At 41.3% G+C, this 14965-nt stretch overlaps 1 protein-coding gene across 1 annotated transcript in view; it reads left to right on the top strand.

The window, feature by feature from the left end:
• The first annotated feature begins 4809 nt into the window (after window positions 1-4809).
• cfap299 (cilia and flagella associated protein 299) overlaps window positions 4810-14965 on the top strand; it is a 68661-nt gene continuing 58505 nt past the window's right edge. The window contains exons 1-2 of the mRNA XM_076104352.1: window positions 4810-4917; window positions 7680-7822. Coding sequence (XP_075960467.1) covers window positions 4810-4917; window positions 7680-7822 — 251 coding nt within the window. The remainder of the gene's footprint in view (window positions 4918-7679; window positions 7823-14965) is intronic.

Genomic DNA, 14965 nt, shown 5'->3' with positions numbered 1-14965 from the left:
ACACAACTTTTCTTGCTACCTCAGGGGACGTATAGAAGATATTTTAGAAATTTTTAGAAAGTGAAAAACTAATTGTACAGTGCCTAAAAGATCGAAATGATGCACCACAGTAGAACAGGATGACTCAGAGTTATGTTGTGTGCGTCAGCTCTGGTTTGAACGGATTTATTAATTCACTTTATTTTATATAGCACAAGAAAAGTAGCTCAGTCTGTTATATTAAAATAAGACAGTTTAAATAACAGCTGAAATGTTTAAATACATCTAAAATGAGGAGAGAACTACAAAAAAGAATTGTTAATTTGCAGACCTTCATTGGTATTGTCATCCAGAAAGCTAACAAGTCACATTTCAAAGCGATGGCAGCACATTCTGTCGACACTGAGTCCAACAATCTCTGAACATCTGACAACAATCCACTAAGAAGATGGCAAAAATATGATTAGTTAAACAAAAAATAGGTTATGGATTTCAGCCTTAAACACTGAACAATAATTAAATTCAGACGTGAAAAGCTCTCACACCTGGCTTAGAAAGTGCTTCAAACAATGTCTCCTGCCTGAACACACACACCGACCAACTGTCCCTCTGCTAACACCAGATTTATGATAATCAACATGGAAACAAGGACCGGTTCTTGGGAGACCCCCCCCCTCCTCCTGGACAACTGTGAGGGATCAAGGAGAACCATCAAAACTATCATTTTAGCAACTGGCTGTCCCCCCCCCCCCCGCCCCCGAAAAATCCAGAGTCATGACCTCACTGCAAAGACGCCGAGAAGGAGCGGCCATTTGTTTTGGGGAAAGGTTCGAGCAGAAGGTGTATCAGATGGCAAACAGCCGTGGAGTACCGCCATGTAGGAACATGGGGACATCTCTGGGGAGGAAGAGGCAGAGTTTGGCCTCCTCAAGGGCCTGAACTATGAATGAAACTCTCTCTTTTATTGAATTGTTTTGTTTAATTAACTTGTGCTCTCTTTGATCATGTTCCGCTCTCAGAACCCGTGTGTTAAGCTATGGGAAAACGTTCCAAGATGCAATCGCACAACGTATGTCACATTATGTTTAGACAACTGAGATACAATCTCACATATCTGCATAATGTCTAATAAGCCTGTCCAACAAAGAGTGAAAATATATAGAGTTCATGTTTATATACACTTTGTATTTACACTGCAATCACCAGAACTGTGAGCACACAAAGGCTTGTTTGGGATTATGAATTTGGAGCATTTTCTCATGTCTTCACTCATTATCATGGTGCATTTTTCAATTCAAACCTTTGTATTCAACAGTGTAACCCGGAGTGATTTACATATAGGGTTCAGATTTGAGCAAACTGACTGTGCTAATAATCTGCTCCCACGTGTGCCGTGTGTTGCGAGTAGATATGAACCGCATTGCCAGAAAATGTTGTTCATCCGCATCTTGAACCACATATGCCAGATAATATGCAGAAAGACAGACAATCATGTGACACATTTATACCAGTTATTAAGAAACGATGGGAATAAAACTATCCACCTTATCAGACTAGACATTATTTATAAGATGAAAAACAAACGCTTGTGAGTGAAGATTACAATGAAATACGTCAAGGGGTCAAATTCTTCCATTATAAGGTTAAGACACAGGTTAATATATGGAGGACAAGTATATATATATATATATACATATATATATATATACATGCTCCGGGGCTCTTATAAACGGTTTGTTTTCTAATGATCTTATGTGATGTCATCAAGTTGCGTTGTCCTCATAAACATCACAAAGAAATATTTTTTCTACCAGATTTTTTTTATATATATAAAAACATATGTATGAAGCAGAGTTTTATGTAATATGACTATTAAAAATGAAATATATCAGTGGATATTCATAAGTGTGAAGCTGTATGTGGGAGGATGTGACTCTTTTAACTCTCTTTTAATTGATGTCATTGCAGGTTGTAAGTTTTGACATTTGTGCAGCGAGTATTTTATTTGTCACTGAAATCCCAAAGAACAGAAGAAGAATCCAGGATCACAGTAGCCGACTAATGAGAGACAGGTGTGTGTGTGCGTGCGTGTGTGTGTGTGTGTGTGTGTGTGTGTGTGTGTGCGGACAGGACTATTGGCTGATGTCCTCTGAGGTCATTTAGTTGAAACAGGCCTGAGGGCTGATTACTGACCAACATTCTCCATCTTCTTGTAGATGTGATGAGCGTGTGGGGTTCCTCCTCCGCTGACACTAATGATTCAACATTAAACCTCATTAACATTTTGTGTCACTATGTCACAAAAACAAATGTTTCTTTCTTTCTCCCTGCTCTCTTCCATGAGGAGGTCAGAGGTCAAAGGTTCCGATTCATACTAACGACGTTGTGATCAAATTTATCTGTCAAAAAATGATGTATTCATCAAATAGAAATATATATAAATATAATATATAGAAAGAAATATTTAGTGAATAAATGATGTAGTTTTTTTAACATGTAATTTGAGTTCTTGCAGGCCTGGTTTACTCAGGATGCACATTTGTTTTTTTTTAGCACTATCATGTCCTCATAGTCACACAGTTAAGTATTCTTTCACATACACCACTGATGTAATTCACTAGTTCAAGAACACAATGGCGATAAAAGGAAGTGGATGTTTGTAGTTAATTTTTCAAATGTCAGAGTAACTAACCCCAAGAAGAGTTATGGATTGGTTTAAGGGGAAGTCCAATCAGCAAGAGGCCGGCTCTTCACCGTGAACCCAGAGAGGAGTAATCGCTTCCTGAAAGGTTAAACATCCTAGAATCACATCCTCGACTACGCACGACCTCTCCCTCACTGGGGAACCTGTGTTTATGTCAATAGTCTAAATAGACAAAAACACTGAAAAATAGGGTCCAGGTTGAAAAAATAGTGAAGTTACCCTTTAATGGAATTCAGACAATTTATCATTTACACATTTTGAAGCTGGTATTTGCAGTAAATAATGAACAAAACACAATCGAGTATGCATTCTTTTGTTTGCTACTTATTTGTCCTTCTTTCTAGGATTGAGACAGAAAACAACAACAACTGTAAATGTGAATAAGCAGAAGTACAGTAAAAACAAAACCATGAACGTGATCAGAATTCTTTGATGGACGTTAATTGGACATGAACTCAGAAGAGGAAAAGAGGGAAGAGTTCAACATCGAATAAGAACAACAGAAGTTTCACGTTTATTATTCATACTGGTGTTAAATAATGAAGTGGGTCTTTATTTCTAGGTAAAACACTGTGTGAGCTCAGAGATGCCGTGAAGCTTGCGTGACAGTCTTTGTTTTGAGTTGATCTTGAAGGAGCACGTTCCCTCGTTACCCATCTTTGCCATCTGCCTCCACTTCTGCTCATATTGGCCGTACATTGCATGGCCGTTTCGTGAAAGTACGCTCGTAAACAAAAAATGTCTAAATCATCACCTCACTTTCCATGGACGTCATTGCAGAGCCATTAAAAGTCACGCTGAGTGAGAAAATTAAACAAAATTATAATAAAAGATGATAATGACAGCCAAGAGTCACAGTGTTTCTGTAGATGGAGCCGAGAATATTCCCACTGAACATTTTATTCTGTATTTTACAGTCAGTAAAGGTGCCAGATATAGGCTCCATTTTCCAGGATTTAATGGGTTGACATCATGCGACTGGATAACTTTCATCTCGTGCATTATTCCAGGTTTGGGCTCAATACAAAGTGTACATAGAGTTCAGTGATCAGTGCATAGATAGAGACGGTAGAGAGACGGTAGGTAGATATGGTGGATTTGTTACTTTGAACTTAAATGAGTTGAATTCAATGAAAGGATAGGATGTGTCACAGACCCTGAAGGTCTTACATCAGGAAGTTTGGCCCCTCTTTGTTCAAGGGCCCAAAGCAGAAGTCTTCACAGGTCCAAAGCAAACCTCTTCTTCAAACAAGAGATGCATCAATAACTTTAAGGAAAATTCTGTGGACCCAAACAGAACCAAGCAGAGAGGGCACAGTGACAATAGCAACGGCTTAATGCACCATCCATCCATCCACAGTGGCAATAGGGACACCTTCATGCACCACCAATTAACAAGAACAAAATAACAAACAACTTTTTATTACACGTAACAGTTTAAACTTCCAGTCTCCTACTAAAGAACAGATTTTCCAGTTTCCCGGTCTCTCTCTCTGTCTCTCAGTCCCGGTCTCAGTCCCGGTCTCTCTCTCTGTCTCTCAGTCCCGGTCTCAGTCCCGGTCTCTCTCTCTCTGTCTCTCAGTCCCGGTCTCAGTCTCTGTCTCTCAGTCTCGGTCTGAGACTGAGAGACAGATAAAGTTGTGAACACCGGCATAGATAGACTATAGATTATAACTGCTACTGTGTAAAGGGAATACTGCTGTTAAAAATAACCTTATTTGTTTAAAGCGTATGCAAACTAAATGTTATTGCACGTTTGTTCATATAGCAGTACTTTTAAAATAAAAGTGCGCAATACACTACTTTTGAATTCATTATTGAATTTTGCGCATAACAATGTGATTAATGGCAAAAGAATTATGCGATTAATCGCGATTCAAAATTGTAATCGTTGCCCAGCACTAGTTAAAACGTATTTAAACACGAATTCACAGCCACTGATTTGATTGACATAAACAGGACAATAAGGTTTCTGGGCAAAAAACATAAAAAAGAGTCAGAAGTTAGTGGGCGTTCCTGCCCCACGTCAACCAATCATGTTCGCCGCTGCCATCAGAAATAAGACCCTTCTCAAGCTGACGTGTGGTTGCTATAGCAGCCTTTGACAACACACAGAGAGCCTGAAGATGGAGTACAGCACAGCCGCACGTGTCCACAGTACTGTGACACAGTTTAAGGTCTACGAAGATTATCTCGACTCCAAAGTCACGCCAGTGGATTTATTTTACTTGAAAGTGAGTCACATTATAAAGAACTATTGATTGTAGCCATGTTTCCCTGCTTTCTACACCAAGTAGCATTCACTAAACTCTCAGTTTAAGGTCATCTTTGTGATGATGTAACACTAGACGTTACAAAAAACACAACTTTCAACTTTTCAAAATCACATAGTCTCCTTCTTTAATTCGGCATCTAGCAAATCCCCCAACCTGGTAAAACAACACAACATTGCTTGGTTCAGATACGTTGCGTTCAAGAACGCAGCACAAGCTGCACGTAACTGTTGATTATGGAGCAAGAAACACGATCTGACATGTTGACTTGTTGCATTTATTTGCTTTTAACTCAACTAATATGCACATTGAATGTTGTATCTTTATGATTGTTAAATTGATTTAATGGACGTGTTTGGAGGCGTCATTCTCCTGCACTTTGCTAAAAATGTAATGGAATCTGCCGTATGGCCTCTTTATACTCAAAATGACGCATTTAGTGGCAACTTTACCAAAACGTAAATGCAGTTAAAGTGGGCAACAGTGAGCGTTTTAACAACATATATATATACATATATATATATACGTTGTTTATCTTTTTGACAGTTGTTGTTAGCACGCATTTACTGTTGCAGCGTTAAAGCAGCTGTGGCTAATTAAATGCAGGCTTTGCCATGGAGAAAAGTGTTGTTGGTGTAGTGTTCGTGGTCGCACGCTAGGTGGCAGTCACACACAGGTTTGGTATTAGGGCTTTAAACGAATGGGCTTACCACCAAATCTTATGGACCAAATGTCTTATGGACCAAATGTCCTTCACTCAAATTTCAAAGCAGTAGAAACAACACAAATGTTGTTAGATGTGATGTTTTGTCTTTAGTGAAGATGTAATTGGCAAAGGCCTGAGTGTAATGAATCTATCAAATGGAAATAATGTTTTTTTGTTTTACTAAAAAGAAGTTACAGCTTCATGTCAACAGAGGAGCTTTGAATCACATCTATATTCTCTGGTGTTAATCTCTTCTGGTTTTTGTTCTAAAACAGATTCCAACAGCTACACAAATAGAAAACTACAAGCGGCTTGAATTTGAATATTGGGCAATCCTGCTTTTGTCCAGCAGATGGCGCGCTTGCTGACGGCATGCCCGGCTGCTGCAGTGGGCCGCTTTGTTTGAACACCTGTGTCCACACAGAGAAGGGGAACGACTCATATCTGAGCTGATAATCAGCTGCAGTCAATCACTATCAAACTGAATCACCCCCGTGTTGTGACGCTCCACATTCAGCCCAGGTCACCTCCTGCTGATAAAGGCCTGTGTTCTGATGAATGAACTGATTATAAACTTAAGTTTGCTGTTATTCAGGACTTGTCGCACTGTGATAATGAACTCAGAACAGCTCTTTAAAGAGGTTTTACTCCAATGTTTGGTGAGTGTCCAGGTTCTGGTGTGTCGACTTCAAGAAGCAACTCATTCAAACAGACTCATTCAATGAGCCCTGAAAACGAAGACAATTCTTTTCAGGCCAATTTTAGGGACCGGCAAATGTCTGAGACTCATTTCTGGTGAGCCACATCAAAGTTGAAGGAAAATATAACTTTTCCTCTCGGGTGCGGACGCAGGCCCCGGCCGCTGGGGATTTTGGGTAGGAGGACATGTGGCCGAAGCTTTGATCTGACAAGCCGCAGGATTTGACAGCAAGATTTGGTTTTTAGATGATGACTTTATGGCTTGGCTTTAATGACGGCGGGTCTGTGAACGGCGATTGGAATATAATGTAGCTCACAGTCCCAGCAGAAGCACCACACACACACACACACACACTTAGAAGAGAACTGGACCTGTGCGTGGGCATGAAATCACACTAAACCCATAAAACTAAACTATATCACTTCCATATTTTGGGGAGGGAAGTGAAATAACAACTTTAAACTAAAGGCCAGAATGGTGAGGAGATCCTAAATCTAACCGGCTGACAAAAATGAGTCAGCTGAGGCGGCCATTACGTTCCGGTACAACAAAACTGCATTCCGAATTAGTTTTCGTGGATAAAGTTTGCTTTTGACGTAATAAATATTTCAAATGAGCGCGTGGAAGTAAAAACATTCACCCAGAAGACCGCTGTTCATGTCCCGTCGAAAACCTAGCAAAGTAGTTTTGTTGTGTTTTTAGTGTAGTCATTTTCAGCCGAACCAAACAAAGTAGTTTTTAAGCCTTTTTTGTTGTTGTTTTGTTTCAATTCACAGCGTTAAACATGTTTCAGGTTGTTAAAAACTACGACCGTAATCCGTGAAAAACTACGTGTCCCTAGAAATGTAATTGAGAGTGTAGTTAAGTTGTATGGAAACGTCATTTTGTAGGAGACAAGATTGATCCAGGTTGTTTCTAAAAACTGGATATGAATGCTTCATTTATAACAGCCAGTGATTCATCAGTGAGTGGGTCAACAGAACAAAACTAATTCTTTTAATCAACTGTCGAGCAAACTTGTGCCAAACGCTCCCAGGTTCCAGCTTCTAAAGGTGTGGAGACGCTGCAGCTCTGTTTTACATCGTTGTAAAGTGAACATCTGAAAGGTTTCCGGGCTGTTTGGCAGACGGAACGCGCAGAAAGGACGTCACTTTGAGCTCAAGGAAATTGTTATAGACACTTCTGACTACTTTCTGACATTTAATAGTAATAAAATAAAATAGCACTCTCGTGCCAACACTTTTTAAAGATCCAACAGTCTCCAGCCCTGACCCCCCCCCCCCCTTATCCTCAACTGACTCCTCTTTTCTCACACAGAGCCGGGAGTTGGCCCATAGGCTGGTGGAGCACGGCCACAACGGCATCGTCCTGAGCAGGGAGGAATTTGAGGAGACGAAAGCAGCTGAACAGGCTGCCGAGGCTGCAAAGAGCGACACTCTCTACGGCAGGAGCGGGCCGACGTGAGTTCAATCCTCACCCGACCCACCGGTGGACACGTTCACACCGACTCAGGAGACTCTGTTGTACTCTGAGTCTGAATGTGGTCGGTGGATCAATCAGTCGCTGTGGCCGGGAGACTCTCCTGGTCTCTCTGCCTCTCCTTGTTAGTGCTTTTGTGGTTCGTGTGTATTGACTTCTCATGCCATGTGAAAGAATAATATTTGAGATTTTCTGTCTTCTCCCTTGAATTAGTGTGTTGTGGTAGAAGCTGACATCAGTTTCTGTGTCGGTACTTTCCTGCTCCAGACCAGATCTTACATCTCAAGTCGGGTTTATTTTGTAAAACGACATGACAAAAAAACCAGGCCTTGACATGAATTACCCTCTTTCTTTATTTAACTTATTATAGGATTCATATTTTTCCTCTACTGTCGAGGTGTTTTGTGAGATTTCAAATTTGCAAGATGTCAAAAAAAATGCAGAGTTGCACAATAATGAGGAAACGCCGCTCTTCTTCTGGTGGATTTTGTTGAGCAGAACTATGTACAGGAAATAATGCTGCCTATGTTCGGACTGAAAGGTGTGTGAGTGGGTGTGGCCGTGTTGTTTCTGGTGCTGGTTTCAAGAACTATAATATTAACCTAGTCTGACGATTGTTGGTCAAACAGTAGAAGTATGTAGGGCATCTCCTAAAGTTAGATTTGCTCCTTTTTTTCCCCTGGTGATCCGATCCCGGACTCAAAACCCTGATACGAACTTCCTCACATATGAGAAGATTAACTAAGTGGTTAATTGACTAATTGTTAGATAACCACAGTTTTGCTTTGAGTGTCGCTAGATGTTTAATATCTAAAATAGGGTTCACAACATCTTCTTCTTCCGGCCCTGTGTTTTTCTGAGATAGGATCTCGGTCTCCCTGCAGCAAGCGGCAGCACATAGAGAAACATGTAAAACTCTTTTTTTTCCGGCTGAAGCTCTGCTCTGCTAATCAAGGCATGACAGGCCATAAAGTCTGAATCCTTTATAGCTGCATCCGGTGCGGTAGCGGTGTGAGCAGCTTGTATAATCCTTTTATGATTGCGTTTTTACAAAAGACAGAATAAATGGGAGGTAATTCATCAAAGTCCATGTCCTACACGAAAACAAGGGCTTTTTTCTTTAAGCAAGGCCTCCCCCCCCCCCCCCCCCCCCCTGTCTGTCTGAATTCAAATCAAAATGCTTCACATAAACAAGCTGAATGACAAAAGTACAAACTGGAGTCCTGTATAAACTGCCCCTCCTGAGGGAAGAATGATCACACAGATATTGTTCTTTCTTGATAAAGCCATGTGGTTGTGGTTTTCCCCCTTTGATGACAAGCCAGAACAGACTCCAAATAAGACCATTCAACACACACACACACACACACACACACACACACACACACACACACAGGGTGGCGGAGGTATCCAAACATTTACCTGCTTGGTGTTGAATCTGATTGAACCCTCAGATGCTTATCCAAACTTAAGCAGATGTCTCGCCACTTGTCCCCCCCCCCCCCCCCCGGTCCTCCCTCGTCCAAACGTCTGTGAACATCAGTGACACTGGTGAAATGGGAGCCTCCACACCTGCAGTTACAGTGATATTAGGGCCACAAAGCCTTTTATCTTGTCCCAACAGGATCTAGGGAAATGTTGTACAGGAACACCGGGATGTTATTTATACACAGTAGTCTGTTCCGTCTCCCGACATCTACATCCATGGAGGGACATTTTCCAAGGCTGCCAGTAAGGGTCCTAACTGTGTCCTCAATACAGGATCAGAGACTTCAGAAACATCCAGTCAGATTGATTTTAAAGGAATAATCCACTGAAAATCGTATCTATTCAGTATGAAATGCTTACTGTCATTTTGGATTCACAAACAGTTACAGTTACCAGAGTCACATCAGATTAAAGCATCTTAAACATTTTAAAGGAGCTGTATTTAACATTCTGGACATTGATATTGCAGCAAACACATATTATCTATGTAAAGATATAGTGGAGTAATGTCTAGCTGAGCTAGGAATGAAGTCGCTCGCCCTCTCTGTGTGTTGTTATCAGAGCTTCTCCTTCCTTTGTTGACATAGCCGCGCCGGCCATGCGTGATTTTAGTGCATGTTGGTGCACGTGGGCATGCCCCACTGGTTGGCCTCACGGCCGCCGGTGTGTTGTTGTGGAAGCGTAGCGCCAACCTACCGGTTCACCCTCAAGTAAACTCTGTTAGCTCTGTTAGCATCATTAGCTCTGAGCCTTTCGGCTCGCTGTCGAACCGCTGAGAGGCAAATCAAAATGCTCCCAGTCTTGGATCTCACACCTTTAGATTACTGTATTTGTCTTGTATTACTGCTTTGACAAAACAAAACCAATGTAACTTTGTCTTAAGCAGGCACACGTTTAATTAGTGTCAACACCACAAGTATAATAAGGGAGCAGAGCCGTTTACATTTGGCCTTCTTATATCGAATTTGACAGAAACCATGTATCAAAAGACATTTCCATGAAACAATGAGAGTAGAAGTTTTGTGCCAGGTTTAAAACATGTCCCATCTGCCCAGGTCATTGTTAATCATATGGAAATATTTGATTCAACTGTGAAATAGTCTCAAAATAGCCCCTCCTGGCTCACTTGTATGGGACCTTTGCCATTTATCAGTTATAGAGTATCTTGTTATTCAGCAGACGGATGAAAATGCTCCGTTAATAATCGGTCATTGCTGTAAAAGACATCACTCATAACAGTTTTACAGTCTGTTGTTCTGAGCTGGCCGGACAGCAGCACGTGGTTTTTGAATCACCTCCGAAGATATTAACCAGCAGCGTTGATATTATGTGTAAATGTGATCCTGTACTGGGTAAAATATAGCTTATAACAAATTATGTCATTTTTCTATATTAAATTCATCCCTTAAATAATAATCAGATTCTACTGTCTTTGAGGTTTTCTCACACTTTTGTCATTTTGTGACCTGAGAGGGAAGTGTGGGTAAAGAAATACATTTCTCTCACTGTTTGGTTTATTGCTTCAATGCTAACAACATAGAAATAAAATAGGAGTAGAACGGACGTTCCCATTCAAAATGACGTGGCAGGATGGCCAGAGCGGTGGCCATTTTTATGTGTACCGCCATTGAGACCATTGTAGTTGGCTAACTACCGTATAAACTAAACCGACTTGTGGCAAGTCACGGACTGAGGTGATGCAGTAACAAATAAATCAAGCAGGGGAGTTCGTTATTAATGTTACAAAACACAATTTATCCTCATACAACGTTTTGTTATCTTATGAAAAGTTACTTCTCATTTTCCTTGCGTTTTCCTCCAAAAGCCAGCAACACGAGTCAATTTCCACTTGTTGCATGCATACAGTATTTTCACAGGAATCAACTCAGTTAGGTTTAGGCAACAAAACTACTTCACCATTAGAATGGCGGATTTATCGAGCTAGCTCACTAACTAGCTGTCAGCTATAGTTAGCTAGCTAGCTTGCTTGCTAATTCCACCATGCGGGCATGTGGCCGCTGCTATTGATAAGGACAAGCCACCTAGCTAACCAGCCAGGCATTCGTCTCCGGAGCTGCGTCTGATCTCATCCCAGCTAGCTAGTGACCATAGCAACTAACAACAATCGCCATTTTCTTTTGCAATCGTCAAATGACCACAGAAGACATTTCAATATCCGATCTACTGCTATGGCCAACAAACTGTAGGGAACTAAAATAAATATTTAATTAACAGCTTTCCCACACTTTGAAATGTGACATCCTGTCAAAAGACTTTGACAAGACAGGGAAAAAAACAGCATTTGCAGACCTTTTCCATCATAAAGTTTCAACTGTGTCCCCCCCCCTCCCCCTCTGTCTAAATGCAGATTGCTCTTTCCTCTGTGGTTTTGTTTTTTTGATTGGACTTCCACACAAGGTGACCCCCTGACCTCCTGCTATGGTCACATTGTGAAAAACACGAGTCCCAGGATGCAACGTACCACCTGCAAAGTGGCCGAGCACAATCGGTACAGTGTTCTGAAAAAAACAGTGTGACCACAGAAACTGGCAGCTGTGCGGTAAACAAACTCAATATAGTTGTTGTTTCGGCTAGGAAAGATGAAAATAAAGTCATGCACTTGGATTTGCATTGATTTAAGACCTTTGCACCTGCATACTTATCCTCTCATGGCACTGGGCAGCCACGCTGTTTTGGGAATGCATTTTGCCTTCCCTGTAGGCCTTAACCTATGTCTCCCAAAGGCATGTCTTTTTTCACCGCTCTGTCAATGCTCTGTGTCCCCCCCTTCCTTTCTCTTCTTTTCAACCTCCCTGTGCTCTCTTGGAGACCTTTAGTGCCTGCAGGTGTATAAATAGAGCTGTTTTCAATTAAGGGCTAACCTCGCCTGTAGCGTGCATCTGATCAATGAATGCCCCTGCACCTGTGGTAATAAAATACCAAGGGAGTGGAGATAGTGCCGTGAATGCTAATCAGACGTTGCCCTGTTGTTGCCCTGTCTCATTCTTAAGGACAACACGCTCCTCCTGACAGCTTGGCTGTGAAAGAGGGTAAAGGGGTGGAGGGGAGGGGGGTGCTTTGCTAGCACATCACAAAAAAGACCAAACAAAAGACCTGGTGCTCTCATCAGACATAAGTGAAATACAATACTTGAATGAATGGGATGCTTAGTCAGTTGTGCGGTTGTTTGGTCAGGGGGAAGCTGAACGGGTAGTCAGGATCAACAAATAGGAATAGAACAGGGTTGGGTTGTGACGGGAGCCTTCAATTTTGGTAAAATACCTGGATTTGTTAAGTTGTGTCTGATCCGATCATTTATCTTCTCTGTTTTTGGCAAAAAGTGAGGTATATAACATTTTAATAAATAATAAATAATAAAGTATTTGTCAATCTTTATAAAGTAGCAAAACTGGTTAGTAAAGGTTTAACAATGACATAATAGGTAAGTAAGTGTGTTTGTAAAGCTATTATAAATAATTATAAGAAACTCATTAGGCTTTTATTAACGTTTTTTAAGCATTTATAATGTCAAATAACCTGCAATAAACATGTTTATGATGCTATTTTAACACTTGTATATTCTTATTTACTTATGTTAATATGCATATAATAAGGCCTTATGAGGGCCTTATTACCTATTAATTAACCCTTATTACAAGGACCTTAATATACAAATGTTAAAAGCTGGACCTTTATTGATCTGTTAAGGGCCTGAACTGATTTGCATCTGACTACTGGATTCAGATTTGATCAAATGCCATCAAACACAAACCTTACACACACAAAAAAAGGGTTTTGTGTTTATTCTTGTGTTCCAGAAGTGAGAGAAATTCAGGACATCAGGATTTTGTTGTTAGCAGAACATACATATATTCCAAACCACACTTCTCAAACAAAAGACATCCATATTAGACGTCCTGATAGCATTGTGTTTCAATCTCGTGCAAGAATAACATTTGATATAAAGTCGGAGACAAACAAGAGGAGCACTGCTGAGCAGACGTGAGGCCTCCGTTTCCTCTCTGCTCCGGCTCTGGCTCGGGCCCAGAAGTCCGTGTCAGCATATGTCCTGACCTCGCGTGCTCACGGCAGCCCTGCGAGGTTTCCATCAGGCTCCCCGCGATCTCCCCACAGTCCAAACCACAGCCACGCTCATTGTCCATTGTGCTGCTGCGTGTTTTTTTTTTTTTATACAGTCCACCTCAAGAATTCTCCGCTCTCTCTCTACTCTATATTAACAGCGAGCTATCTACTTGCTGTGCCAAGTAAAACCAGTGCCACGAACACGCACAGTGAATAGATTTCACCGCGGATCCAACCTCCAGATGCTTAGCGAAAAAATAAGATTGTGGATGTGACTGACATGAGAAGCCTCACAAAGTCGATCCCGGGCTCATTTCTTTTAGCGAGCCGAACCCCCGCCACTCTCCACGACTGCAGCGAGGGCCCTCGGGCGACCAGGTTTCGCAGTCTCTATTACATGTGCTGTCAAGCCAATTGCCTCCCTTGCTCTTTGTGATTTTGGGACTGGGGTGTGTAACTTTGGAGCTCTCCCCTGCAAACTCTGTCCAGAGACACACTTCCTGCCAGGTTTAAGCTCGCCACCACATCCCACCACGCAGCACATAGATCAACACGTACACCAGTTTAGGACCAGCTGGTGCAGCGGCTAATAAATAGCAAGCTGTCTTTCGACTTGGGTGTCTGTCCACAGTTTAGAAGTCATTCCATATTTAATATTAATGACTTAGCTAATTAATGAAACTTCTGCCCTCACTCACTGGCTCGATGTAAGACACCAAAATAAACCTTATCTACATACAGTACATATTGCATGGTAATACCAGTTGTAAATGGGATCTAAGTCAAACTTGAATTTGTAATCTTTTAATCAAAGACAAACCCTTTGTTACTGATATATTCAAGAAAAAATCTAATTTCCCAAGCCAGTAGCATGCAAGAAGAACGGGTTACAGATTTGAAACATTTACAAAAAAAGAACATAACAAAAGCGTCTGGGTTCAGCAGTTAGTCAGGGTCTCTCCGGTTTGACTGGATGGCCAGCAGCATGCTGAAACAAGCTCACTAGCTACCTAGCAAGCTAGCTAGCACGTATGCTACGGACAAAAGCTAGCGACCTAGCGTGCTAGAAATGACTGAAGTAGGCGAACGCCAGCTAGCTCAGTGGATCAAACTTGCACACTTGCAGATACTAATGGTAAAAGACTCATGCTTACTAAGTGATGCCAAACAATGGCTCTTCTTAGACGGCCCCCCGCTGGCGTTTCATCAAATATGAAACCACACACCGGGTTCATGAGGTGCAATCCTAACCCGAGCGGACCCTGGGGACATTGATTTGAGTGGCATAAGATCTGGTTATTGAAAAATGTGGTTTCAAATGGCTCTTATGACATACTCATTATTCAAACGTTTCGCTTTACAGATTAAATTGTGCTCAGTTTTGACTGTTTCCTGAGTGTTTTCTTACTTTTGAACTATTCTAAGTTTAAACTTCCATTTTAGGTTGAGGAAAATAAGTCGTTTGGAACCTTGTTACCTAGTTTACATCCCGTTTCCCCTACAATGTGCAGCAAGAGAGGCCCAAATACTACATCAACTATATACATTATTAT

Source organism: Anarhichas minor, unplaced genomic scaffold (genome assembly GCF_050575085.1).
Source record: "Anarhichas minor isolate MPS153535 unplaced genomic scaffold, ASM5057508v1 ptg000030l, whole genome shotgun sequence".
NCBI classification, from domain to species: Eukaryota; Metazoa; Chordata; class Actinopteri; order Perciformes; family Anarhichadidae; genus Anarhichas; species Anarhichas minor.
The sequence above is the reverse complement of the archived record's forward strand: the minus strand, read 5'-3'. Positions and strand labels throughout refer to the sequence as shown.